Source organism: Canis aureus, chromosome 25 (assembly GCF_053574225.1).
Source record: "Canis aureus isolate CA01 chromosome 25, VMU_Caureus_v.1.0, whole genome shotgun sequence".
Classification (NCBI taxonomy): Eukaryota; Metazoa; Chordata; class Mammalia; order Carnivora; family Canidae; genus Canis; species Canis aureus.
Window position 1 is genome coordinate 29,285,811 of NC_135635.1, and position 26,765 is coordinate 29,312,575.

The 26,765-nt window shown below is 36.4% G+C and overlaps 1 protein-coding gene and 1 long non-coding RNA gene across 9 annotated transcripts in view; one reads left to right on the forward strand and one right to left on the reverse strand.

Moving 5' to 3' along the window:
• Nucleotides 1–26,765, reverse strand: part of PIK3C2G (phosphatidylinositol-4-phosphate 3-kinase catalytic subunit type 2 gamma) — a 364,988-nt gene that overhangs the window by 87,426 nt on the left and 250,797 nt on the right. For all 8 annotated transcript variants that reach the window (XR_013364236.1, XR_013364235.1, XM_077870889.1 and 5 more), the window contains 2 exons: nucleotides 15,206–15,362; nucleotides 7,809–7,918 (listed from right to left, as the gene is read on the reverse strand). Coding sequence is in view for 6 of the 8 variants with exons in the window: in XM_077870889.1 (XP_077727015.1) it covers nucleotides 7,809–7,918; nucleotides 15,206–15,362 (267 nt within the window). In the remaining 2 variants the exon portion in view is untranslated. The remainder of the gene's footprint in view (nucleotides 1–7,808; nucleotides 7,919–15,205; nucleotides 15,363–26,765) is intronic.
• On the forward strand, nucleotides 1,408–25,260 carry LOC144297152 (uncharacterized). Its single transcript, XR_013364250.1, has 3 exons — nucleotides 1,408–1,591; nucleotides 12,219–12,320; nucleotides 24,917–25,260. It is a non-coding gene; the product is annotated as an uncharacterized LOC144297152 (long non-coding RNA).

Genomic DNA, 26,765 nt, shown 5'->3' on the forward strand with positions numbered 1-26,765 from the left:
CTGATGCATGTAGCTAGCTGTTCTGGGGGTTAGCAGCTGTTGTGAAACAGCGCCACCTGGGCTATTCATCTTTTTAAACTAATGACTTTTGGCATTCTTGGTGGGTATGTTGAACTTTCCAAAGGCTCTTAACCTTCAGCCTGATAGTCACCTAAAGAGTTAAAATATCTTTTTTAAAAAGCTAATAGCTGGGATCCCTGGGTGGCGCAGCGGTTTAGCGCCTGCCTTTGGCCCAGGGTGCGATCCTAGAGACCTGGGATCGAATCCCACGTCAGGCTCCCGGTGCATAGAGCCTGCTTCTCCCTCTGCCTCTGTCTCTGCCCAACCCCCCCCTCTCTCTCTCACTGTGTGCCTATCATAAATAAATAAAATAAAAATAGCTAAGGTGTATCATGACTTGATATTTAGGGAAACTGGGCAAATTCTCAGTTTAGCATATATAATTCAAAAACTGAGGCTTTCCTATTGCAGAATTTTAGAACAGTAGCCAAGCCATCAAACATTGTAATGAGTGTGACTGGGTCGTGCAACTTAGGAAATACAGCATTGTAAAAAAGTGTACCTGCGATTAAAAAAGTAGTTTATCAAATGAATTTAGTTCAGATTTATTTTAATAATTTATTTCTTTTAAATGAGAGACTTTCACAATTAAAGGGAAACTTCCACCTGGTTTAATTTGCATTTCTCTTTGTTTTCCTAATTTAGGGAAAGTTGGATATCATCATTGTTAATTCCTCTAGGTTCTGTTTTTTGTTTTGTTTTGTTTTGCTTTCTTATGGTTATACATTTTATTTCTGTGGGTATCAATGGTTAATCTAAGGCAAAGGAAGACTTTGACTCATATTTGTGGAATTACAACAATCCATGAGATAACAACTTGCCAAGTACTAAAAAAGCATCAAGAAAATTTAATGAGAGCATGTGGGTGGCTCAGTCAGTTAAGGGTCTGCATTCAACTCAGGTCATGATCCCAGGGTCCAGGGACTGAGGGGCACACATCAGGCTCCCTGCTCTGCCGGGAGTCTGCCCCTCCCCTGGCTTGTGCGCATGCTCTCTTTCTCTCTCTTTATCAAATAAATAAATAAAGTTAAATTAAAAAGAAAATTTAATGATAAAAGAATCCAGGATTCTGCATCCCTCTCCCATATTTTATTTCTCAATTCTGAGGATAAACTAGACAAAAGGTCATTGAATTATGTTTTGAGACATTTGAGCACAAAGGGTCTCATCTCACCCTGTAGGCATGAATAATCTCAGGAGGAATGACATAAACACTGGGAGTTGCTAGTATTATGTCTACACACGCTCGGTGGCTCACAGATTCTGGCTGTTATGAGGAGTCCAGGAGTACTCTTTCCAGAGGTCATCGACATTTCTAGTAGTTTCATAGTTGTACTTGTTGAAACAGTCATTGTGCCTGTCCAGAGGCCTCTCATAACTACTAAAACTCTTCTCTCTAAAGCTCAAAGTTCAGAGAAGAAACTCTAGGCTGTCCTTTGTAAGGAGTGGCCCATGATAGGTGAAAGAATAGGCAACAGAATCCATGATGACTGCGTGAAGGGTTCTATCCATTTGGAACAAAGGCAACTAGGTAAGTCAACTAGACCATCTTTCTCTGGAATTTAGACTAGAGAAAACTGGCCAATGGGCAAAGAGGTAAAATATGATAGGTAGAGTAAACAGAGTAGAAGGTACGTGTCTACTGGAAACTAGCCAGGTCCTATTGGTTTCTGGGATTTGTTAGGTTACAGTTTGAGTACATATATGTACCCTTTTCTCTAAGGATATCAGATAGTATTTTTGGTTCTTGCTACCAAAATACTTCACTAATACAAATAATTTTTTTTTTTAAGTTTGGAGTTTCAAGCTGCCTTCAGTTTTAGCCAAAGGGCAGGCGATCTTACACTTACTAAACCAAAGAATCTGTGGCAGGTCAAATGGAATATCTGGGAATACATGGAAAATTTCCTCTCACAATTTTGGAGCAGAAAATGGATGAAGTGAAAAAGCATGATCTGTATGTGGGAGGGGAGGTAGGCAGGGAAGTTTATGTTTAATGATCTCAGTCTGGTCTGTGAAATAGGTTATCTGTTTCTAAGGACAGCTAACCTGAGGTTTGAAAGTGATTGAAATTTCTAAAATAACCCATTTGGACGGCATTTTAATGGATCGTTGCCTTTGTTGCCTAGCAGTGGGCTCGGCAGAGATATTACATGAGAGCATCAATTTGCAGGAACTGAGTCATGAGACTTTCTTGATTCTATTCAACAGCACTCAGCTGTAAGGTGAGTGGGAAAAAAAGTAAGGGAAGCAGAGAGGAGTTGGCAGTGCTGTGAAAAATCTTTGTGGCCAGTAAACCAATTTTATTCTCATTTTCATCTAAATGCCATTAATTGTAATACAATTTTTAATGCTATGTGGAGCACAGCATTTTCTGAAACTTTTATGATCAGCTCTTAACCCTGAATGTGAATATCCAAGAATGAGGTAGGATCTTGTTCATAAATAGCGTACTCTCTTGGAGAGGAAGGAAAGCCATTTCTTTCTTTGGAGTCTCAAACAATGTCAAGAGGACAGCCTCTTAATGCTAATACTGTAGTCAGCAGTAAGGTGCTTAAAGTAGCCACACATGCTATGTCTCAGATGGTTTAGTCCTCATTCACGACCCAGATCTGTGAGCCTGGCAGTGGTAAAGGGTGGATTTTCTTATTTTTATTTCTATCTTAGTGGTAATATTAGAATAACCAGTAGCATAAAGCACTTTTAGCCTGTCAGAACAAGGAGAAAAAGGACTTTAAATATACAAGAGCTCTCATAAGTATATTGGAGTTAATGTCACTCATTGAAGTACCAAGACCAATGCTGGATCTATCATATAACTTCATTTCTTTTTTGGTAAGTTATGTGCACTGACGTCTACACTTCAAGTACCTCCTTAAGTTTTGAAATCCATGTGATGTCAGAGAACACAGCTTAAGATAATATTATTTACACAGAAAAGTAAATAAGTGCACATAATTTTTAACATTTATTTTAACCATATGGATCATGTCATTTAAAGCTCCACTCTTGTTTTTAATTATTCAGGCTACTTTTATATAGTCACTCTATACATTAAGTGTTGACAAAAGAAATATTCTATAATCAGTTGTAAGAACTGTAAATATGTAAATAATAGAGAGATCTTAAGTAACTTTTTAAAATGGTTAAGAATCACAGCCACAATTAATTGAGGCTTCTCAAATCTCCCTAACAGGGTCTTGACAGTGCTGTGTGATAGAAAAGATCCTCAATGCTTGACCTACATTTGTTTACCAAGGAACTTAGAGAACAGGAAAGGCAAACTCAAAATACATTAAACCATATCTAAAAATAAAGATATGTAATTGAGATTATAGGAAAAAATATACTATTGAGACAGGCTCTTGGAATTTAAAAGGAGAGTGAGTCTCATGCTCCCATGAGAGAAATCTCCTTTTTCAGCAGAAAAGGGTAAAATTAGAGAGGTTTAAGGCATCTGGTAAAGAGTCAAAACACAGAAAGGAAAGAGGTGACTATCTTGGAGTCACCAGTCAAATTATCCCATGGTGGTCCCCCAAGGCAGCAATTATAGCAGCTCTTAAACGGAACATCCAGGGAACACCTAGTGATGGCACAGAGATCATGCTCCTGGGAAGGGACACCTGTCCTCCATCAAGGCTTGGGATATTCAGGATATGAGGATTATTGCCTGAGAAAAGATCTACTTTGTTCAAACTGTAGCCAAAGTGGGCTATAAGGAACCTTGGGAAAAACTATGGTCTGATTTATGAAGCAGCATATCCCAAAAGCCTGCATGTGAGAGAGATGGTTTTGAGCACACAGGGTAGAGGTTAAGACCTCATATTCTACAGTATAACCCCCTGGATATACATTGTGGTTCTGTCTACAGCTGGCTATGTCCTTTGGTAAATTAACCCCTCTGGGGTCTCAATGTCTTAATCTAAAAATTTACATTAAAATGATAATATCTCGGGTGGCCCCGGTGGCTCAGCAGTTTAGCACCGCCTTCAATCTAGGGCATGATCCCAGGGATCTGGGATCGAGTCCCATGTTGGGCTCCCTGCATGGAGCCTGCTTCTCCCTCTGCCTCTGTCTCTGTCTCTCTCTCTCTCTTTCTCTCTCTCCCTGTGTCTCTATGAATAAATAAAATCTTTAAAAAAAAAAAGCACTTAGAACAGTGCCTAACCCGTAAAAAGTACTATATTAAATGTTAGCCATTGTTTCATAACTTTCATAAACTTAATGTCTGATGTTTACATAGCATTTTCTGTTAAACTTTTAAATATATTTCAAGGGGAATAAAAAGTTGTTTCACATTCAGATATTTTTGAAAGTGGAAAAATGGGAATATGTCCCCTGTTTTCATTGGGAGAAACTGGTATAACCAACTAGTATATTAAGGTGATATACTAGACAGCATGTAATTTAGTAATAAATTAAGTATAGCATGAAATAGTACATGTTCTATAGAATTATAGAAAAAAAGACTAGTCACTACTAAAATAATCTGAGAAGGCTTCATGGATGAGGTACTAGTTGTCCCGCATCTCAAGAGACAGGTAGAACTGAAAGTTAGATCAGACTCCCTCCTCTATTCCAGTAATTTTATGATTCTTTGGAAGCATTTCTGATGCTTTAAATAGACAAAAGAGGGATGGATATATTAAGAAAGTTATGTACCCAGAAGAAGATTCATTTGGGAATTATAGAGGTGGGGTAAGGAAACCTTGATAAAGATAACCAGATCATAAGGTCCTGAAAAGTAAGAGGTCGGAAATGGCAAGTCAAAGACAATTATTGAACAGAGAAATTATGTGCCCTCATTTAGTTGACTAGATGCTTTTAGGTCTGCAATGGAGAACAAGTTTCTTTTACCATAAAGTTGTAGAAAGAAGTTTAATTAACAGGACATAGTATATAACATCTGAAAGTGAGAAAATTAGACTGGCAGAGATATGCGGGTGAGACAATGAGGTCTAGCTCACTGCCAGGAGATTAGTGGCTTCAGATCTACTTCCCATATTAGTTCACAATCACTTGAATAGGAAGAGGAGATAAGTCAACATAGGCAAGCTCACCCATACCTAAAATTATTCTCTTTATAGATCTGGATGTCAGGAAATGTGAAGGGATGGAATTCTGGTGAACAAATAAAGTCTATCTACATTTTTCCTGTGACCAGGGCCTGAAGGAGCTTTTCTTCATCCAATATGTAGGGGTTTTTTTTTTTTTCTTTGCTTTAAATGGTAGTAGGGATTATTTTATAAACTGCCTAAACAATGACACATCAAACACACGCTTTAGCCCAATCACATGTTTCCAATCTCTACCTTTTCTGGACCTTTTCATCCTCCTCCTTTAGCTCCCCACCTGCTTCCACTGACACATCATTGTACCTGTTGTGCAGCTGCCCACTTTAAAGAAAGGTATCCCACTCAGATCCTAATGGAATAGGCCGAAGGGGCTATTTTTGGTACCATGTGAACTTAGGATGGAGTTAACTGGACGGGGGGTGAGCAAATAGAGTGAAAGGCTCTTTCCTGTTGATGGGATCCCAGAGCTGTCTTGGACTCTGAAGGACCTTCCAGCCTCTGGGACAGAAGACCTCCTGCTTTTCCTGATGCAGGTTGTTAGCTTTTCCTTGGGATTTCTCACACAAATCCTCTGTCCCTGTTAGTTGAGGCAACTTCAAAGTCCCTTATCCATAAAACCAGGGATCTGAAATATTTATGAAAATCCTCAGGACACCTGGGTGGCTCAGTGGTTTATCACTTGCCTTCAGCCTAGGGCATGATCCTGGAGACCGGGGATCGAGTCCCGCATCAGGCTCCCTGCATAGAGCCTGCTTCTCCCTCTGCCTGTGTCTCTGCCTCTCTCTCTCTCTCTCTCTCTCTCTCTCTTTCTGTCTCTCATGAATAAATAAATAAAATCTTAAAAAAAATCTTCAAGCTAGTGTCTTTGGTCACAAATGATAGTCAACTAATATTTGAAGCTTTCTAAATGGACATAAATCCTTCTTTCAGAGATAACTTCTACTATTAAAGGGCATTTTTTTTTTCAGGACTCAAAAAACCTACCAGACTCTACTAAAGAATCCCTAATGGTAGAATTTCAGAAACAAATTAGGTAGCAGGAAGGTATAGTTTTGGCAAGGGCTCTGCCTGGTGTTCCTTAACGGCATCATATAGTTTCCAATGTGAATGTTGAAAAACCCTAGACCAGGGGATTACAGTCCTAGCTATGGGCCCTAATCTTAGCTCTGTTTCTTATTACTTTTTTTTTTTTTAAAGATTTTATTTATTTAACATGAGAGACACACAGAGAGAGAGAGAGAGAGAGAGAGAGAGGGAGAGGCACAGACACAGAGGGAGAAGCAGGCTCCATGCAGGGAGCCCAATGTGGGACTCGATCCCGGGGCCCCAGGATCAGGCCTTGGGCTGAAACACTGAGCCACCCAGGGATGCCTGTTTCTTACTACTTCTTTAATTGTGGGCAAGGCCTTTGTTCTTTGAATCTTAGTTTCTCCATTTGCGTATTTATTGTCAGAATAAATAAAGTGTAAGGGCTTTTCCAGCTCTAGTTTTCTATAATTCTGCCATATTGCTACTCAACTCCTAGGGCAGCCTATCCTTGAAAGTTCACAAAACAGAGATTCTGTGCGAAAGTGAAATTTATCAAGTATGAGGATGTCCCAATTAACTCTCATTATTCCCGTGTAATAGAGAGTCCTCATTGTACATTGTGGAAGGTGGGGGGAGAAAAAGCAATAATTGGGGGGTAAATACTATTTTCATCAGAAGGACAAAACATACATTCATTAAAAAGAGTATTATCTGGGGATGCCTGGGTGGCTCAGCGGTTGAGCACCTGCCTTCGGCCCAGAATGTAATCCTGGGGTCCAGGGATCAAGTACCATGTCGGGCTCCCTGCATGGATCCTGCTTCTCCCTCTGCCTGTGTCTCTGCCTCTCTCTCTGTGTCTCTCATGAATAAATAAATACAATTAAAAAAAAGTATAATCTGTGTTTACAAATTTCTGGTTAAAAGTATCAGAACAATTAAAAAGTAGACTAATAAGATTCGATATTAAGAAGTTACAGGAAAGAGCACTGTATTTCTCTACTTAAACTGTTTACTATGATAATAATTATGGCTAACACTTATTGAGCACCCAAAATTTGCTAGCAATTATGTGATCCATTCAAGTATCGAAGTTCAAAGGAACCTTCTATTATAAAATGTATTATCCTTTTGACAATGATTTTGAGTCCAATTAATATTCACTGTATTCTGCTCAGACTCTTACTTTGATGTGTATTAGTGTTTTCCCAGACTTGCTTAATAAAAAATAGATTAAAAATAGGATAGTTACCAAATATTCCAATATTTGTATTGTCTTAGAGATGAAAGTAGCAAATCCATATCTCATCATAAATCTCTTTTTCCAAATTGTTTTCCTGGACATAGTTCAAGTAGAACAACCAATCTATTTATGTCAGCCTTGCTCTTTTTAGTGACCTCTTATTGAGCAATGTATTAGATGAAGAGGCTGGGTAGCAAACAATAACATGCTACAGAAACATGGACTAAGGCCTTCTGCTAGACATACACATTGCTCCCTTTCTGTCCCTTGGGAAAGAAGACATAGTCTGGTTCTAGAAATGACAGTTTTATACCAATGATCATTCACCCTGAAATCATCTCAAATGTGAAACACGTCTGTACACATGAGTAAATGCACACTCATATATTCATAGCTAATCTTACTTGGTAAAATGACTTGTTGCTTCCAGGTCTGTGTCTTGTGGACGAAGATTATTATACACATATTTCAGGTCTTGGATTCCACCCAGCTCAGGCAATCCTGCATGTAGCATCTTACCAAAACAAACAAAACAAAATTAAAAAAAAACTCAGAATAAACGTAAAACAAATCTTACTTAGTTAAGTTTGGTTAAGTTTACTTGGTTAATTCTATAAATGCATATAAAAGTTATATAGCAATGCCTTTCAGTTTGTAAACGTGAATGGATTTTTTAACTTCCTATATTTACTAACCGAAGCAACAAAACAATAAGAAGAAGAAGAACCAAAGAGTTGTTGAAGTGCTTGCAGATTAATAATTTAATTTTATCTTCATCATAGTCCAGTGAAGTAAGCATAGTCCAGTGAAGTATGATTATCCCCACCTCATCTTCTTGTAGAAGAGGCATATTTAGCACTGGACAGTAGAATAATAGAACGATGGACACTAGTTCTAGTGTCAGAATTTCTGGACCCACTATTTAGAATCTGAATAATCATGAAAAAAATCTCTATAACCTCTTTGAATCTCCATTTTCTTTTTTAAAGTAGAGATGAGAATACCCAATATGTTCTGGGGCAACCAAATTGCTAATGAATAAGAAAAGGCTTTATATACTATAAATTATTACACAAAAATTATATCATAATACCCATTTTAAAGAAGAAAAACTTAATCTCCCTAAAAGTGTAAGTAAGTGTCCAGATCAAATGGTGTGTAAGCACAAAGAATAAAACTCATCCCTCTGGTTCTTAATCTTACATTCTTTCATGACTCTATGAATCATACTCTAAAAACACAATTTTCCTTAGTTAAGTGGTGATTCTATTTACTAAAGATGATTTTAAAAAAAGATTTTATTTATTTATTCATGAGAGACACAAAGAAAGGAAGAGACATAGGCAGAAGGAGAAGAGGTTCCCTGAAGGGACCCCAATGTGGGATTTGATCCTGGAACCCCAGGATATGCCCTGGGCTGAAGGCAGATAGATGCTCAGCCCCTGAGCTACCCAGCTTCCCCATTTATTAAAGATTATTAAAACAATAAAGTAATTAAAGATAAAATTGTACAAAGGCTCAGATATTCTTTCTGCCCACCTTTGGAAACATACTATGTTAATATTATAAAGTAGACTGAAGGGATAATATTCTTTTTCATTATAGGCAAAAACAAAGAATTTTTTTGAGAGAAAGTAGATCTTTTCTGAAATAAATTTAAACTTTGAAAAAAAAAGGAGGAGGAGGAGGAGCACAAGGAGGAGGAGGAGGAGAAGGAGAATTTCAACAGTACCTCTATGACTAAGATGATAAATTATTTCCTGCTCTGGAATAGAGGCAACTTAGTGGGAAGTTAAGAACAATGCTGCTAATGCCAAACATAAAGGATAAAATGAGAATATGGTTAGGAAGGATAGGTGAGATTGTGATTGACTTGATGAAGTTCAAGTGAGAAAAAAATGGATTTGAAACTTTTCTCCTTTTCTACTGTGCCTATCCAGGCAGAGCGAGCAGCCTTTAGAGATATACTGAGGGAAGCAAGACATCTTTCATAAGTTCACAGAAAGAACTCCAGGAGAGCTTCCGGAACATAAGATATTTTGTGGGTGGGCGACAAGAAATGGGGCTAAAGAGGTAAGTAGGGCAGGATTTTTCAGCAATGTAAAAGTTTTGAACTTTATCCTAAAGGCAAGAGAAAGCTCTTTTAGTAATTTTAAACAGTCATTAAAATAACTAGTGTTTTGAGATCGTCATTATTTGTGGAAAGTGGATTAAAGTGAGGCCAAATAAAAAGCTAAACTAGGAGAATGTTTAAGAATAAAGAAAAAAGTTAAGTTATTTAATTTTAAATATATGTAAGTAAGAAGTAGAGTTGAGAAAACTGGGTGATTAACTGGCTATATTTGGAAGGCTGGGTGGGATCTAAAATGTATAGCTGTAAATATAGATTTGGGAGTCATTAACACATAGATAGTAATTAAAACCATGAAATGGCTCGGGTAGTCCTGGAAAGGTGTTAACTACTTCTCCCTATGGGTGATCAAAATTCGTGCTATCTAAATTTAAGCAAATTCTCTTCTCCCATAACCTTTTCCTCTTTTTTCCTGTTTTATAGCTCCATTTACACTGCCACCATTATCCAGCTAATAAGAACTGTGTATGTTCTTTGATTCTCTCTTCCTGATTCTCAATGCCAGTTATATTCTATTCTAACAACCACCTCAACGGTCTCCTGTATTCACTCCCCTTGCCATTGCAATTACTGTCCTAGTTCAGCTCCTCACCTTCAATTGCTTAGGTAACTTGAGTAGCCTTTTTCTAGTTCTCTAATCTCTCTTCTAATTACATAATTTCTGAGTTATCTTTTTAAAATCCAAGCTAGAGGATGGTACTCTCTTCATCAGAAGCAAAGAAACTTCTGAGTTCTCAGGTATCTATATATCAAAGTCCAAAATCCTCATCCTGTTCATAAATGTCTTTTATAATCTAACTATGACCTTTTACTTCATCTATTGTCTATATAGATCTTCCTTTCTACCACAATCTAGGTACATTTAATTACCTCTATTTCCAATACATATCATGTACATGCTCTTTGAGCCTCTATCCATATGTGTATTTTTCTCTCAGCCAGGCTTCTTTTTCTCTCCCTCCTTATCTATTGAAATTATTTTTGAAATCTCAGCTTAAATATGTTTTTCTTCTAGAAGCACTATAGGGCCTCTTAATAAGATTTAATTACTGCTTTCTCTGTACAGCAATCTTATCTTGGTCACCCCTCTTTCACACTTATTGCTGCCTCACTTTTACTATGTTCTGTTCACATGTTTGTTACATTTGATTTTAACTTCTTTGAAGACAGGAACTGAGTTTTTATTTGATGTTAAATTGTTTATGTCACCAAGCATTGTGCCTTGTAAATAGAACTCAATGAATATCTGTAAAATAATGCATGCGTGCATGCATGCATGAATGAATGAATGAAAAAAATGCCTGGCCTTGTTAGGCACTGAAAGCCTGTAAGTAGCAAGTTCAACTCTGACTACTAAACTTAAAATCAACCATAGAGAGGAATATTCCTGAAAGCAACTAAAGTCTAGATTAGGCTTTATCTTTTTGGTTCTGTACTTAGAGTTTTAAAGACATCTGTGTACTTATTGAGAAAGTTTCTCCTTTATCTGACTGTGGTTGTCCATTTGCTAAGAACAGACTTCTTCCCTAAATCTGAATTGCTTTCTGGTTTCTCTAGATGCTCAGAATTCACATCTGCTTGCTTAGAACTCTGTCAAACATTTTCTTGGGAAGTACACCCTATGCTTACTCCTTCTCCCCCCCGCCCCCATTATACACCAACTGCCAAATGCAGATGGCTTCAAAGTAGGTGAACCAAGCACTCTCCTTGTTATGTAGTTGATTAAAGAAAACAAGTACAACTTTACTTTTCTTTGTTGATGTGCTCTGTTCCTCAGAGAGGAGGCTTTGAGTATCATGACTCTGCCATTGGAGTAAGAATAACCTCACACCAGGGTCCATCTAGACCTCTCTGTTCTCTGACTGACAGAGATATGGTTCAAGTACCGCTTAGCCTAGATTACATGGGTAATAGCTTGAATTGGGGCAATAGGAAAGGGAAAGGGTGGCTAGGCTTGTATAAGTAATGAACAGATATAGGTGATAAAAAGGTAAGTCCCTTTTAAAGGACAGGGACACTTTTAAATTTTCACTTCTGTTCTCCTCCTAAGTCCAAATCTATTTTGATAGTTATGCTTAGGGAAGCAGATACTCTGCCACCACATAGAGCAGTTAGAAAGATTTCTTCTGGGAAATATCTGATATAATAATGGGTGTGATAAACATTTTAAACTGGGTGAATGGTCCTTGTGTTCTTTGGGAGCCTTCCATAATAGCTGATATTGATTTTTTAATGAGAGAAAAGCTGATGAAATACAGGCTTTTATGTTAGTGAATTCAGCCAGCAACACTCTTGGGTCTCCTACAGATGTTTTGCTTTTAAGCAAGATGAGAATTTCATGGATTATTTTTTCCCTGCTTCTCCCAGGAGTAAATAAAAAGGACTGTGGATATCTGGAAATATGCTGCTCTCAAGAAGGGATGAGGCATTAACCCCGTAGTAGACATGACAACCACTTGTGACTCATAATCCTGGATATTGACCATTCACAGAAGGTAGAATTTATGACCCATGTCAATTATTTCTCAAGTTATAATTGGGTCATGGAGTAGTAAGTTGAGTTCTTTTAAATGAAGTTAATACAGCAAAAGTCAATTTGAAAGAGAATTTGAGGGAAATATTGATTATCCACATGGGTAGAAAGTAATCTTTCACAAATTTATATTCGGTTTTTATTTTATAGGAATCTATCCCAGAAAAAAGCATGGTTCTGAAACCTTTACTGATGCTTTGATTATCTACAGAATCCCATAAGAAAGAAACTTCAGAAGCAGAGACTGGAGAGGTAAATGACCAGAAACAGAGGGAATAACATACTACTGTTTGATATGTGTTTCTTCATTGGCCTAATTGGTCCACATTGCTTCTGGTCTATTTCGATTTCTGTGAGACTCTAAATCTAAGATTATTTGCTTAATCTGAATTAGTGCTCTTTACTGCCAAAATTTCCTCCTTAGTCTAAAAGTCAAGACTTGAATAATTAGAACACAGGGAGATTTTCTGGGCATATGATGTAACAGAAACCTTCAATCTTTGATTTTAATATTATTTTATGAAAAATTACTTCAGTACTTGATTAAAACACCATCTACTTCTTTAAACAAAATAACATTATATAAATTCTTTATAGTTTTGTTTTGTTTTGTTTTGTTTTAGGGAGAGAGCACGTGGATGTAAATGAGTGGGGAGGGGCAGAAGGAGAGGGAGAGAGGATCTTAAGCAGGCATCCTGCTCAATGTGGAGTCTGCATGGGGCTTAATCTCATGATCCTGAGATCATGACCATTGAGCCGAAATCAAGAGTCAGATTTTTAACCGACTGAGCCACCCGATGCCCCTAAACTCTTTACTTTAATAATTATCTTATATGATGCATGTGCTAAAAGTTTTGTGTCTAGGTAGGTAGAAAAGTTTATTAAACAAGAAAAAAAAAAAGCCCACCAATAGCTTTCTCAATCAAGTTTTTTTTTTTAATTTTTATTTATTTATGATAGTCACAGAGAGAGAGAGAGAGAGAGAGGCAGAGACATAGGCAGAGGGAGAAACAGGCTCCATGCACCAGGAGCCTGATGTGGGATTCGATCCCGGGTCTCCAGGATCGCGCCCTGGGCCAAAGGCAGGTGCCAAACCGCTGCGCCACCCAGGGATCCCATCAATCAAGTTTTTTCAAAAAGCTGTCCTTTCACATTATTTTGATATGTTCACTTTTGTTATTCAGCATAATTTTAGTGTCTCCTGAGAAATAGCATAATCTGTAGTTGTGCTTTTCTACTATGGGTTTATTTTTATAATGTCTGTGACTGGTTCAAGTAGTTGTTAGAATATGGCACTTACTCCTTATATGCTGTTATTTATAACATTACAGACATTTAGAAATGCTGAATACCTCATTTTACTGTGTACACGAATTTTATCTTCCTTATCATATTGAAAATTTTAAGGCTGCCTGGGTCATATAAGTTAATGTATCCTCACAGTTTCTGGCATACAGTTAAGTACTCATGAACTCATGGATTCATGATTTAGAGCCTGTTAAAGCCCAAGAGATTATTGGAATGATACTACCTAGATATTTATATGTAAATAGAGTAAAGGTCACAGAGTTAGTCCTTATAGAGTTTCCTTTGTGGTATGAACACAGATTATGAACCATAAGCCATCTCATAATTGCAGTATGGCTTAAAAAATTGAGAGATAGAATGCAAATCTACCAATGTGAATCATCATTGGCTATTATTGGAATAGCCAACTTGAAAATTCTGGAGATGGGCAAAACTTTATATATCCAGTAAACACATAAACCAAAGTATCCTTATATATGAAAGACTACATGTTTATAATTTTGAAAATATCTATTTTTTAAGACAGGGTAAGGTGCATATGTTGTTTGAAAGTTAAAATAAGGATCTAATCTTCATTGTAACAAGGTCAACATTTGTTCAGCACTACCCAATAGAACTTTTCTGTAACGTTGTAAATGTTTTATATTTGTGTTGTCCAATATGGTATCACAAGCCACATGTGGCTACTGAACACTTGAAATGTGGCTAGTGAGAGTGAGGAGCTATATTTTAAAGTCTAGTTAATACTAATTAATATAAATTTAAATAATCACACATGAGTAGAGGATACTCTATTGGAGAGTGCTCTTTTGGATTAATAAGGATCTAATTATCTAATTGGGTTATTATGAAATATAAATCAATTAATACACATAAGGCACTTAGTATAATGTTCATGCAAAACAATCACTATTAGGCCATTTATTCACCAATCCTATAAGGTAGATGCTATTATTTCCATTTGATAGATGAGATTTGATAGATAAGCAGCATTGTCTTATTAGAGTTAAGAAGTCTGTGCCCTTAATAGCATCTAGGAGAATTATTGTCATCTGAAGGTTCGAAACCAGCTAATTTTTATGATGGCATTGACTCCATGGTATACTGATTTACCAAAGGTGTGTTTCTCTCCTACATTTTGCTTCAATTACTAGTGTGTATGTATGTTACCTAAAGGCATCACCTCATCCTTCTCCCAGAAGATATTTCTATCAGATCTCTCTCCTCTCACCCTGTCTACCTGGTCTCCATCTCTTTAACATTAGACAGTGGAATGAAACTTGAATTTTCTACTGTAAGTCAACAGAGAGCATGTGGGAGCATGACTCAGTAGACCCAATGTACATCACTAAATGTACTACTCTCGAGTTGAGTTGCTAGGAAGCTGTCTTATATTTTTGAGCCCATTTCTAAATCTGGAAAAAGGCAGAGACTTGAAGGGGAGCCAGGAAAAATCCTTACCTGGTGTCTACATCATTGGATTGCTATAATGTGTAAATGAGACAGTGTTTTTTAAAGTACTTTTGCACAATACAACTCATACAATATTCTAAATTACTGTCCTTAATCTTTAAACAAAATATACTGAGATAACCCCTGAATACATCAATATTATTGTGAATAGAAATGTTTGAGACGATAACTGTGAACTAATGGGATGAATTATTAAGAAATGTGTTTATAAGCTGTACAATGGTACTTTTAGTTTGTTCATTCCTTTCTGGTTTGAATAGCTCTTTGGGGAATGCCAAGCCATTAGCAAAAATAGACTACTGAAAGAGAGACATAAATGAAGTTTATTACTTTTGTTATTTCCCCAAGGGACTTACCATTTCTAACAGGTTCAAGAGCAGTCGACTGTGCCTTCTGACAATATTATAAGCTTGACAACAAAGCTCCACAAAATCTTGGAAATGCTGTGGATTTTTCCCACCCTCTGTAATAAAGTATTCCATCTCTGAAGTAAAAATAAAAGGTGCTCGGTCCCTACAAACCACAAACAATAGCAGCCATAAGCAGGAGGAGAAATGGTGTGCAGATTCAATTAGGCAGTTACAATAACTTATTTTCATTTGGATATTTTATGTTATTTACTCTCTGCTCTAAGGAATGGAACCACCTCCTTTATGGAATAGCTGAAGAAACTTGCTAATTGTAGGTTTTGAATACCCTAGCTGGGCTGCAACAGAGAAGGAAGAACAAGTTACTTTACATAGATTTATATGGTCTCAAACATTTAATTCCAAGTTATATTTGATAAAAATATTATCCATTAAAAATTAATGTAAGATCAATTAATAGCAAAGGTGATTTTACAGAAACCATTTTACTAAATTACTCCTAAATTTTAAAATGATAGAACAGATCATGTATTTGACCTTATGCTGTTTTTTTTTTTTTATTAAGTTTTTTCTTTTTTCCTTTTTTTCTTAGAAGGTATTGACTCTAGGGAAAAAGTTTCCAGTAATAGCTAAGATACGTAATGACAAATTCAGAAGGCAATCTATGAAAAAAAAATTAAATTCACTTTCATAGCTTTGTAAGGGAAAAAAGAGGCAGCTGTATTTCATTTCATACATGCGCAATAAAAATATTGATCAGAAAGAAGGAAATATGAGCAAACCACGTTGGTACGTAAATAATATTGCCTTCCATAGTCCCAAGTTTGAAAAAATTAGGAAAACAAAGGACCAGAGAAATGATCCTGTTTTCTCTATTTTTGTCATTTTCTTTTATGTTCTTTGAGACATGAAGAGACTCAATGTGAAGCAAGAGCATTTCTAAGAGATTAGCAGAAGAAAGACTGAAAACACTTTGCTGTGATGTGAAGAATAACGATGAGACAAAGTGTTGATACTGATTTGGATTAAGGTCCTCTAGAAACATTTGAAATAGGAATACAGTTTTGGGTAAAACATTGGTTTAAAAGTAAAGATTTTTGAAAGAATTGAAATAAAACATTTTAAAAGTTGAGCCTAGCAACCTAGATATAATTAAGTTTAGACTAAGCAATAATTGAAAGAAGTCATGGACTATTGAGAAAGCTTCTTAATGATTTATTTTTTAAATAAAAAATGATTGTGTTCGTTATTGTTATATGCTTAGCATCTGAATAAAAATATAATAAAGTGGAAAATCTTGCTAATCTGACTAAGACCTCGCAGAAGGATATTCAAATCAGAAAGCTACAACCCAGGCATTTTGTAGCTGATCTGGAGCAGTAGAATCTGATTATAGGCAAGTATTTTGAAGAAAATAAATAATCTGCATCTGTTTGATTGTGATTATGTCATTTTATTTTTATTTTATTTTAATTTTTATCTTAGTGATCCATACTACTATTGCCTGGAGGGGAAGCTAGTGTAACAATATCGTTATATTCATTCATTCAGTCATTCATTCATTCAGCAAAGTTTATTGAGCACCTCAGTACTTAGGAATGATCCTAAGAATCAGTTCCAAATTTTAAAATTTTTGCCTCAAATTCTTTTATCTTTGGCCTTCATTGATTTATTCAATCTATATTCTATGAGTTTACTTTACAGCCCTTTATTTTAGCCAAGCTGAAATCAGGAAAACAGGAAATACACCATGGGTTCTAATCCTGGACCTGCTGTTTTTTAATTTCCTCATTTCTGAGGTGGTAAGTAATACATAGTTCTTAGAATTGCTGTGAAGATTAACTAAAAAATGTGCACAAATGCCTGACACATAGAGACGGCTACAAGTTTGTGAATTGCTATGATTACAAACTCTATGCAGAAGGCAGAGAGTGCAGGCCCTTGCCTGCCATGTTTCAATCATGTTCTAGCACTTACTACGTTTGTGATCCTGGGCAAGTTACTTGTCCTCTCCATGCCTTAATTTCCTCCTCGGTAAAAAGGAGCCAAGGGCCCTTGATCTGAGACTTTTAAGAAGATTATGTGGGTGAAAGCCTATGAAAGTGTTAGAATACAGTCAGGCACATAGTGAGCCTTCAACAAATGTTAAATACTAGTATTAGTCCTCAAACTAATAACAAATAAATGGGTTCTCAGAGCTGAATCTTGTCATAGTTGAATCTCCGTCTCTCTTCAAAAGTGCTGCCAGTAAATTTCCTTCCTTCCTTCAAGGTTTAATTTGCTCCCAGCAACTCCATGTAAACTCTTTGCAAGAATCCTTAAGTGGACCTTTGAATTTGGTAGCACTTTTTATATAACATTCACACACGATAGTCATCACTATCGCTAACATTTTAGTAGAGTTTTAGCAATATCCCAGACTTCCATAATCATAAAAAAATATTTTTTACATACAAAAATTTCCTAATTTTTTCCTACTCTTTATACTAATTTACTATATTGAATGGAACTTTTGAAATAATTTTGAGGGTCTTAAATTGTACAACTTCCTAAAAATTTTCTTTCTAAATATGATAGACCGGCGTTTTTCTTCCATATGCTTGACAAACTGGATTTCTTTTAGAGAGTTATTGTAATTTTGCTCAAGTTCATGTGGTAATACATTTCCTCCTTCCATGAAGAAATACCATAGCAGAAAATCAAATACACAAAAGAAAATATATCTAAGTTAGAGAAAACATAAACTAATAATAATATCGAAGGACTCAATCTTAGCTATGTTTAAATATTATCATAATCTAAATTTTCAGTGGGTCCAAAAAAATAAAATGCTACATTTTTTCTATATGATTTGCATGACTCACTTCTCACCCACTTTTAAAATGATTTAGACTAAAATTTTTTGTAAATGGAAAGAAGCTATACATGTGAAACAGAATCCTATCCCATTCCTACAAGCTGTAGGAGTCGTAACTGGGATGTGCTTTATCAGTTCACTCAAATGAGAACCTAATCCAAGGTCACAGAAGTAATGTATTATAGACTGTGTCTGAAGTTTAAGCATTACTTATAAATTTGAGATAAAAATTAGTTGTGGCAAGAGAGAAGATTGGGAACTATTTGATCTCTTGGAGTCCATACTGTTTTTGCATTCTGAATTATATGCTGAAAATCCCTCACTTATAGCTGAACACATTTACCAGAAATTTCTTGTTGTGATTATCCTGTTGCTTTTATTTATAGTTTAGTGGTGTTACCATTATTTGCCTAAGTTCTACCTGTTCTTGCTTCTGTACATTTTACCTGTATCGTTTCCTGCTTCTGGCTATGTTTCTCTCTTTGTCTCTCACCTAATACCCTATTTTTTTCTAATAAGTCTTCTCTAATTCACCTAGCCTTTGCTGATTTCTCTCTTACTTTGCCTTTTTACTTAGCCTTACAGCTAATATATTTCATTCTTTAGAGTCTTTTATTTGTCTTACATTCCCCCCCCCCCAATCATCTGTGTAATTTTCAAGGGAAGAGACATTATTTTATCTTTCCTTTATATATATTCTTAATGTCTCAAACAATATTTTGATAGTACTCTGCAATGGATGCAGCGGTAAATATACATAGCTTATGCAGTGAAAAACTTGGGATAATTTAACATTTATGTGGGAAGGAAGTGTGAACAATCTTATTTATTATAATTCTGTCATTTTGTTGTGAAAGTTAATCTTTTTATTGCCTTATAATCAGTCCTTCTTTGAAAGTATTATTCTGTAAAAATACAGATAATGTTTTATAGATTTCCAATATAGGTGAGAAGTAAGTAGTACTTTAAGAATGCATAAATACTTGAGAAATTTAAGAATATTACTGTTATAAATGAATCCTAATTATTAAGGAGACAAATAACTTCACTTGATATGGGAAACAGCAGGAGAATTAATAATTTGCTGTTCATTATTACTTGTGCATAAACTTCCCCTTTACATAAGGAGGTAATATCCTTGTATAAAGTCACTAGAATGCTAAACTCATCGTCATTAAACATTTACACATTGCCATTGCACTAAGGGTGCATAAAATTTCAAGATATGTCTCTCCATTAGGTGACTTCAATCTAGCTAGGGAGGCATGTACTCAAAATGTTAGAGTACTATAGTTATTTATCAACATTTATTGAGCATCTACAATAGTTATATGTAAGGCTTATAGGTGAGGTTAACATTTTAAAAGTAAATATCCTAAAAGCAATAAAAATATATTGATAATAATGATAGTGTTTTGAAAAGGTCCCTCCAGTTCTAACATGGAGAAGGACTTGAAACAGGCAGGGTGTATGTGAGAAAGGTCTTGGAAACCTTGCTTCTAGACAAGACTTCTGCAGAAGATTTTGATTAGATATCAGCATAGCTCAGATTAGATTGTGGCATGCAAACAGAGAAGTGGGAAGACAAAAAATATTCTGAATCAAAAATCAGGAGGAATTCATATGGTTCAAAATGAAAAAGGAGAAGAGTGTGAAGAATAGCCTTAAATTTTTGTCTTGTGCGATTTGATTATAGTGCAACATTCAGAGTGGGTTCAGCTTTGAACAAGTTACATTTGAGGTATCTTTGAGACATACAGAAGCAGATGACAATGAAGTATTGTGATACTTATTTCCAAACCGCAAAGAAAAGGTCTAGCCAGGAGGTAAAATTTGTGAGTCACATTTCTACTTTGACTACATAAGGACCTCAGGACTCAAGAAACAACATGGTGGTGAATTCTCTGGGTTTTCTTTTGCTACATGTGTTCCAAACATAGAGTTTAAGAAGCTGGCAACCTGGAAATGCCAGTGGGTGCAGACAAAAAAATGTGCCAAGAAAAGCCTGCTCTTTCTAGCCAAAGGCCCAGGAAGGGGGTGGCCTAATGAGACAGAAAATGTTTAGACAATAACCATTTTACTCCAGCCAAATATTGCAGAAAATAAAATGTGACTTCACTCTCCCACCCACCAGCGAAGGCTTCAAAGGGAGACTAAAGTTCCATTCTCACCAAGCTAAAATGAGGGACCTCAATCCCATGTATGGTGTTAGATAGTTGAGTAAGGAACTAATGTTGATGGAGGGATAGATACATAGAACATTTGACTAGGATAAATAACAGAAATAAACTCACACAAATATGCCCAACTGATTTTTGTGTGAAGGTGCAAAAGTATAGATAGGATACAGGCTTTGGATCAGATGATACTGGAACAACTAGACATTCATAGGCAAAAATAGACCTAAATTTCATACCTAATATAAAAGTTACCTTAAAGTGGATTATAAACTTAAAGATAAAATGTAAAACTATAAAACTTCTAGAAAAAATGTAGAAGAAAATCTAGGGCTATGCAGAGAATTTTTAAGAGGATAAAAAGACAAGTTATAGACTGGGAGACAATAGTTGCAAACCACATAGCTAGCAGAAGACTAGTACCTATAAAGAGTTCTCAAATTTTAACTATAAAAGAAAATCAAGCAATACAATTAGAAAATGGGCAGAAGACATGAAGAGACATCAAAAGAGGATATGCAGATGGTAAATTAGCACATGAAAGAATGTTCAACATAATTAGCTATTAGGGAAATGCATATTAAAACCAAAATGAGATATCACTACATACCTATCAGAATGGCTAAAGTAAAATGTTAATGACAATACCAAATGCTGGCAAAGATACGGAGAAACTGGATCACTCATACATTGATGGTGGAAATATAAAATGCTATATAGCTACTTGGGAAGACTACTTGGCAGTTTCTTAAACAACAACATGCAACTGATATAGAAAATGGTTGGAGTACGGAGAATTTTCGAGATGTCTTTGGTGCAAAACTGTGGTTTTATTAAAATATGGGGATGGGACCTGTGGGCAGAAAGAGCTGCCCTGTGGTCATGAAGAATGGCCGATTATATACTTTCAAGTTAGGAGGGGGTCAGGGATAGAGTAAGTCTCTAAGGGATTTTGGAAGCCAGGCTTCCAGGACCTTAAGGGGGTTGGTTTTGTTAGGAAAAGGTCACTTATTACTATCTAGTAAGACCCTAGTCATGAGATCCTTTAGATGTATATCAGTGGGCCATATGCTGGAGAGTTGATTACCAATGTATATCTTAGAGGGTAAAGATAAAGGAAGTTTCCAAAGGAATTTTTATATGTTAAAAGTAGACTTACAGGATCCTAGGGTATCAGGATACTGTTAACCTAAATTGCTTTTTGCCCTTAGCAAAGTATTAACATCAAGGCAGCTGAGCTGCTAGAGGAATGTCACCCTGCCTGTTTCAAGGACTTGTCAAAGGGCTGTAAGTAGTTAGAAAATTTAATTTTTCTTTTGCTTTTGTTTCCCACAGCACAATTACCATGCAACCCAGCAATTATGCTTTTGGAATTTGTCTCAGAGAAATGAAAATTTCTATTCACAGAGAAGCCTATACATGACTGTTTATAGAAGCTTTTTTTTTTTTAAGATCTCGTTTATTTATTTGAAAGAGAGCATGAATGGTAGGGGGATAGGAGCAGAGGGAGAGAGAGAGGGAGAAGACTCCACACTGAGCAGGAAAACCAGTGCGAGGCTCCATTGCAGGATCCTGAGATCAAGACCTGAGCTGAAGGCAGATGCTTAACTGATTGAGCCACCCACGCACCCCCATAGCAGCTTTATTTGTAATACCTAGAAACTGGAAATAATCCAGATGTCCTTCAATCAGTGAATAATTAAACTGTGGTTTATCCATACTATGGACCATTATTTGTCAATAATAGGAACAAACTATTGATACACAGAACAGCTTGGGTGATTCTCCAAAAGTTTATGCTGTGTGAGAAAGGCAATCCCAAAAGGGTACATACTGTATGATTCCATTTACATAATATTCTTGAAATGACAAAATTATAGAAATGGAGAACAAATTAGTGGTTGTTAAGAGATAAGGATGGAGGGGGACAAGGGCGAGAAGAAAGTGGATATGACCATAAAAAGGCAACAAAGGATACTAGGGGCTTTAAAACTCCTCTGCATCTGGACTCTATCAATCTCAATATCCTGGTCATGATACTGTGATACTTATCATAAGATGCTACTGTTGGGGGAACTGGCAAAGGGTACATGGGATTTCTTTGTATTATTTCTTACAACTGCATGTGAATCTACAATTATCTCAAAATAAAATGTTTAATTAAAATTTGTATGGGTCGTCTAAATATTGATATTGATAGAAACCTTGAGTGTGACTGATACCAGTTTGGTGGAGACTGCAGAAGGTTAAGAGGAGAGGGATAAGATGAGTCTTGTGGAATTTAAAATTTAGTGGCATGGCAAAAGGGAACCTCCTGCACTGGATACTGAGAAGGGGAGAAAAACCAGAGAGTAACGATCTATTCCAGAAGGCAAATGGAAAGGTATTTTGAGGAAGGAGAGAGATGTCAACACCATTGAAATCTGCTGATAAATCAGGTGAAATGAGGAATGGATATCGTTGAATTAAATGATACATAGGTCGCTGTTCACCTTACCAGTTTTTAAAAGACTTATTTATATATTAGAGAGAGAGAGCTAGGAGAAGGGGCAAAAAGAGAGAGAGAATCTCGAGCAGACTCCCTGATGCTCAATGCCAGAGCCCTGAAATCTAGACCTGAGTCAAAATCAAGGGTCAGTCGTTTGACTAACAAAGCTACCCAGATGCCTCTGATCTTATCATCTAATAAAGAATAAAGTCAGATCGAAGTGGTTATGGAATGAATGCTAAGGAAAAGATGTCAAGAATTTAGACAACTCTTTCAGGAAGTTTGTGATCAGCAAAGTGGCATGGAAACTGGGCATTTGAAGCAAGGTTATTTAAACTTTGGAGAGACAAGGGTATTTAAAAGGATTATTTAAGGAGAGAGGATAAATATACAAGGAAAAATGAATTATTGATAGTATAATGTATGATAGAAGGTGAGAGGAAATGGCTGCAAAGCACAGCTGGAGGGATTGGCTTTAGAAGGAAAAAAATCTAACAGGAAGGAAGAAGTTTACATAATTAAGATGTAATTAAGTTTGTAAGTATTTTATTTTATTTTATTTTATTTTATTTTATTTTATTATTTTATTTTATTTTATTTTTTTAGTTTGTAAGTTTTGTATTGAGTAGAAAATCTGGCCCTATTACTGTTTCTATTTCCCCAGTAAAGTAGGAGCTGTGATTGTATATCTAAATAAAGTAGGGAGAGAGGAATAATGGATAGGAGGGATCTGAGGTTCATCCTACAAGAATAAAGTACATATTGTTGTGGAACATGAAATGGTAAGATGGCCACAGAAGTGTTGTGGGATTGCTGGGCTGTGAGGACAGCCTATTTGAAAATGGGGACAACGCTTGTCCTGTAGTGTCGATGGTTTCTTATAGCCCTTGGATGCTGTGGTGTGGCACAGAGAAAGATGAGTGCGTTATTGCACACGCTTATCTTCTGCCTTTGCACTTTTATTCACAGAACTCTACAGTTAGATACAGGCTTTTTCTTTCTTTTTCCTGCTAATCTCACCCCTTCTTCAAAGTCCTGCTATTGTTGTACTTCCTCTTGAAATCTTGAAATCTTCTCAATATCACTGGTGCTCACAGGGGAGACTGCCCTATTCTGAAATATATCTTATAAGGAAAAAGACCAAGTGTCCTAATTGTAATGGATGCACTCTGAAATAGCTGAGGTGCTATATCCTTAAAATGAGAGGTCCTCCATTTATTGTTCTGTTCCTTAAGCAAATATGTATGTACTTTAAAAATGAATGATGTTCAATTTTAAAGTATTGAGCACATAAGCTATTTAAGGACATCATAATTCACAGAAGTAACTTCCTCAAATGTGAATTATACAATCCAGATAATATCACTGGGCTTCATCCCAACAGTTCGGGGTGGTCTTGGCCATCTGACATTCAATAAAACAGTCCTTGGTGGGCTCTGAAAACTAGTCACATCCCATAAGCATTTAACATCTCTTAGTTATTCCTATTAGATGGCTTTTTTTATTTTTATTTTTTTAAAGGCTTTCTTTATTTTTTTATTTATGATAGTCGCAGAGAGAGAGAGAGAGGGGCAGAGACACAGGCAGAGACACAGGCAGAGGGAGGAGCAGGCTCCATGCACCGGGAGCCCGACGTGGGATTCGATCCCGGGTCTCCAGGATAGCGCCCTGGTCCAAAGGCAGGCGCTAAACCGCTGCGCCACCCAGGGATCCCCTAGATGGCTTTTTTTAAATGTAAGAAAAAAATGTTAAAAGAATGACAATTGTGCCTGTGTTTTCACCCATAAGAGAGCACACTGCCCATAGATGGGAGAGTGGCCCTGCTACTTTAACATGTGGTCTTAGTTTGTGAATGCCTCTCACAGTGCAATCATTTTGCAACATATTTGATTGTAGTTGTTAAAGATACTAATTTAATATATATCATGGCCTTAAATGCAGGATTATTGAGAAATGAGAGTATTGGTTTCCCACATGGCATCTTCCCAAGGGTCCCACCACCTACTGCACATGATTTTGGACAGGTTATAACAACTAAGACTTCTCTCTGTCTTTCTTGATCTATAAATTAAAGAAAATAACAACAGCTACCTCAAAAAGTTCCTGGGGGATGAATTAGCTGATGCATATCAAGTATTTATGAGGCTTAAAAGGGTAATTTTGACTATTTCTTTTAGAATCTGATCCCCTAACCCAGATGAGGCAGCATCACACTAAGGAGTGCTTACTTTCTGCCAGTCCCAATGATAATCCAGTGTAAGGTGAGAAGAGCTACCTATTTCAATGTTGCTGTTGGAGGGAGGGGATCTGGAGAGTGAAATGGAAAGATAGAGAACACTATGAAGTATTCACAACAGAATCTGTCTGCTGGGCTCTGTGAACATATATATTTCTTCTTTTTATAGTAATTTTTCATTTGGTATTCATTTGTGCAACTGATAATGTTAGTAAATGGACATAAACTTTAGTCCCAAACTTTGGACTCAAGTGTTTGAATATGTATTTGTACCCTGAATTGAAATGTGGGACTCAGTAAGGAGGTACATTTTATTTTTACTATTGAAATTATTATTATTAAGTTCATGAATTTCAGATGGTTTTATCCTCAGGAAATATAGTAACATAAAATATATTGCTTTGGAGAGTTAAAAAGTTGCAGACTTTGACATACTGAATGGTGATATTAGTATACAAATAAATGAATGCAGACAGAGTACACTGGGGAATGGTTAAGCCTACACTTTTCCTGATATCACAAACGACCTACATTTCAGAGAACACATTTTGCTGTCCAACAGAAACAACACAAGTCTCTTGTCTAATATCCATGAGTTAATTGAGAAGGCAAATTTAGAATCTCCATTGGATAGGATAGAACATTGTATAATTAGGCAACACAGGAAACCTCCTATGTCCAATATAGAGAAAACATTAGGGTGCACGTACTATTGCAAAAAGAACATTTAATGCCCTGTGAGATCCTCAAGCTCTCAGCAATTATTAACCAAGGGGACTCTCACCAATAATCTGTTAAGTGTAAAATATGTTGTTTTTTTCTCCCAGTCTAGCCTCTTATAGAGGCAGTGTGGGTCCATGGATAGACTCTGAGAGGTCTCTGATCTTAAACTGCTTTGAAACTTTAGATACTAACTCTGGAGTTCCTGTCAGACTCAGATACATTATCTCTTTATTTGAAGAGGGTAGTTAAAATAGCTACCTCTTCAAAATGATCAGTCATACTTTCTTAAGTCTGACATTTTGGGTGTGAGTTTATAGTAGGTCAGGATTTTACGAGGACAAGAAGAGGCTGGTCAGCTCCTCTAAAATCTCATGTCTCTTCCCTTGAGTTTGAGTTCAAGAAAAAGTAAGAGTACAGTTATACTTTGCATGGAATTCCAGTGTATGCTTAGAACAGATGTTAGTCTATGAGGAAAAGATTATCAATGCTTGTGTGAAATTGGATTGCGGTATCACATTTTAAATAGGATTAGGTTCTCAAATCAAGTTGGAAGTGAAAATCAAGAATAGTCCATATTACCTCTGAAAACATTTAAATTATCCATTAAGCTATCATTTGCATGACCAAAATTTATGAATCATGCTTGAAATGGACATCTAATCTCTTACTAGGTTGAGAAAGATGAAATGGATATTTTATCTCTTATATCATAAGTCAAACTCCGCATAGGAGCAGGTACTGTTTCTTCAGTTGGACACCAAGTGGAAGTCCTTATATTAGGCTCATGTTTAGGAGACACATGTAACCTTCCTTTACAAACTAGATTCAGAGTCAACACTATAAGATGCTTATATTGGCAGGTACATTGTACCTTAGACTAAACAAGGAGAGTACGTGGGTCTTCCATGTCAAGCATGCTTTTTCACAATGGGGCAGATTTGTTGAGGGCCAGAAGGCAGAATCCTCCCACTATTTAAGTTGTTCTCTTGGGGATCCCTGGGTGGCTCAGCGGTTTAGCGCCACCTTCAGCCCAGGGCGTGATCCTGGAGTCCCGGGATTGGGTCCCA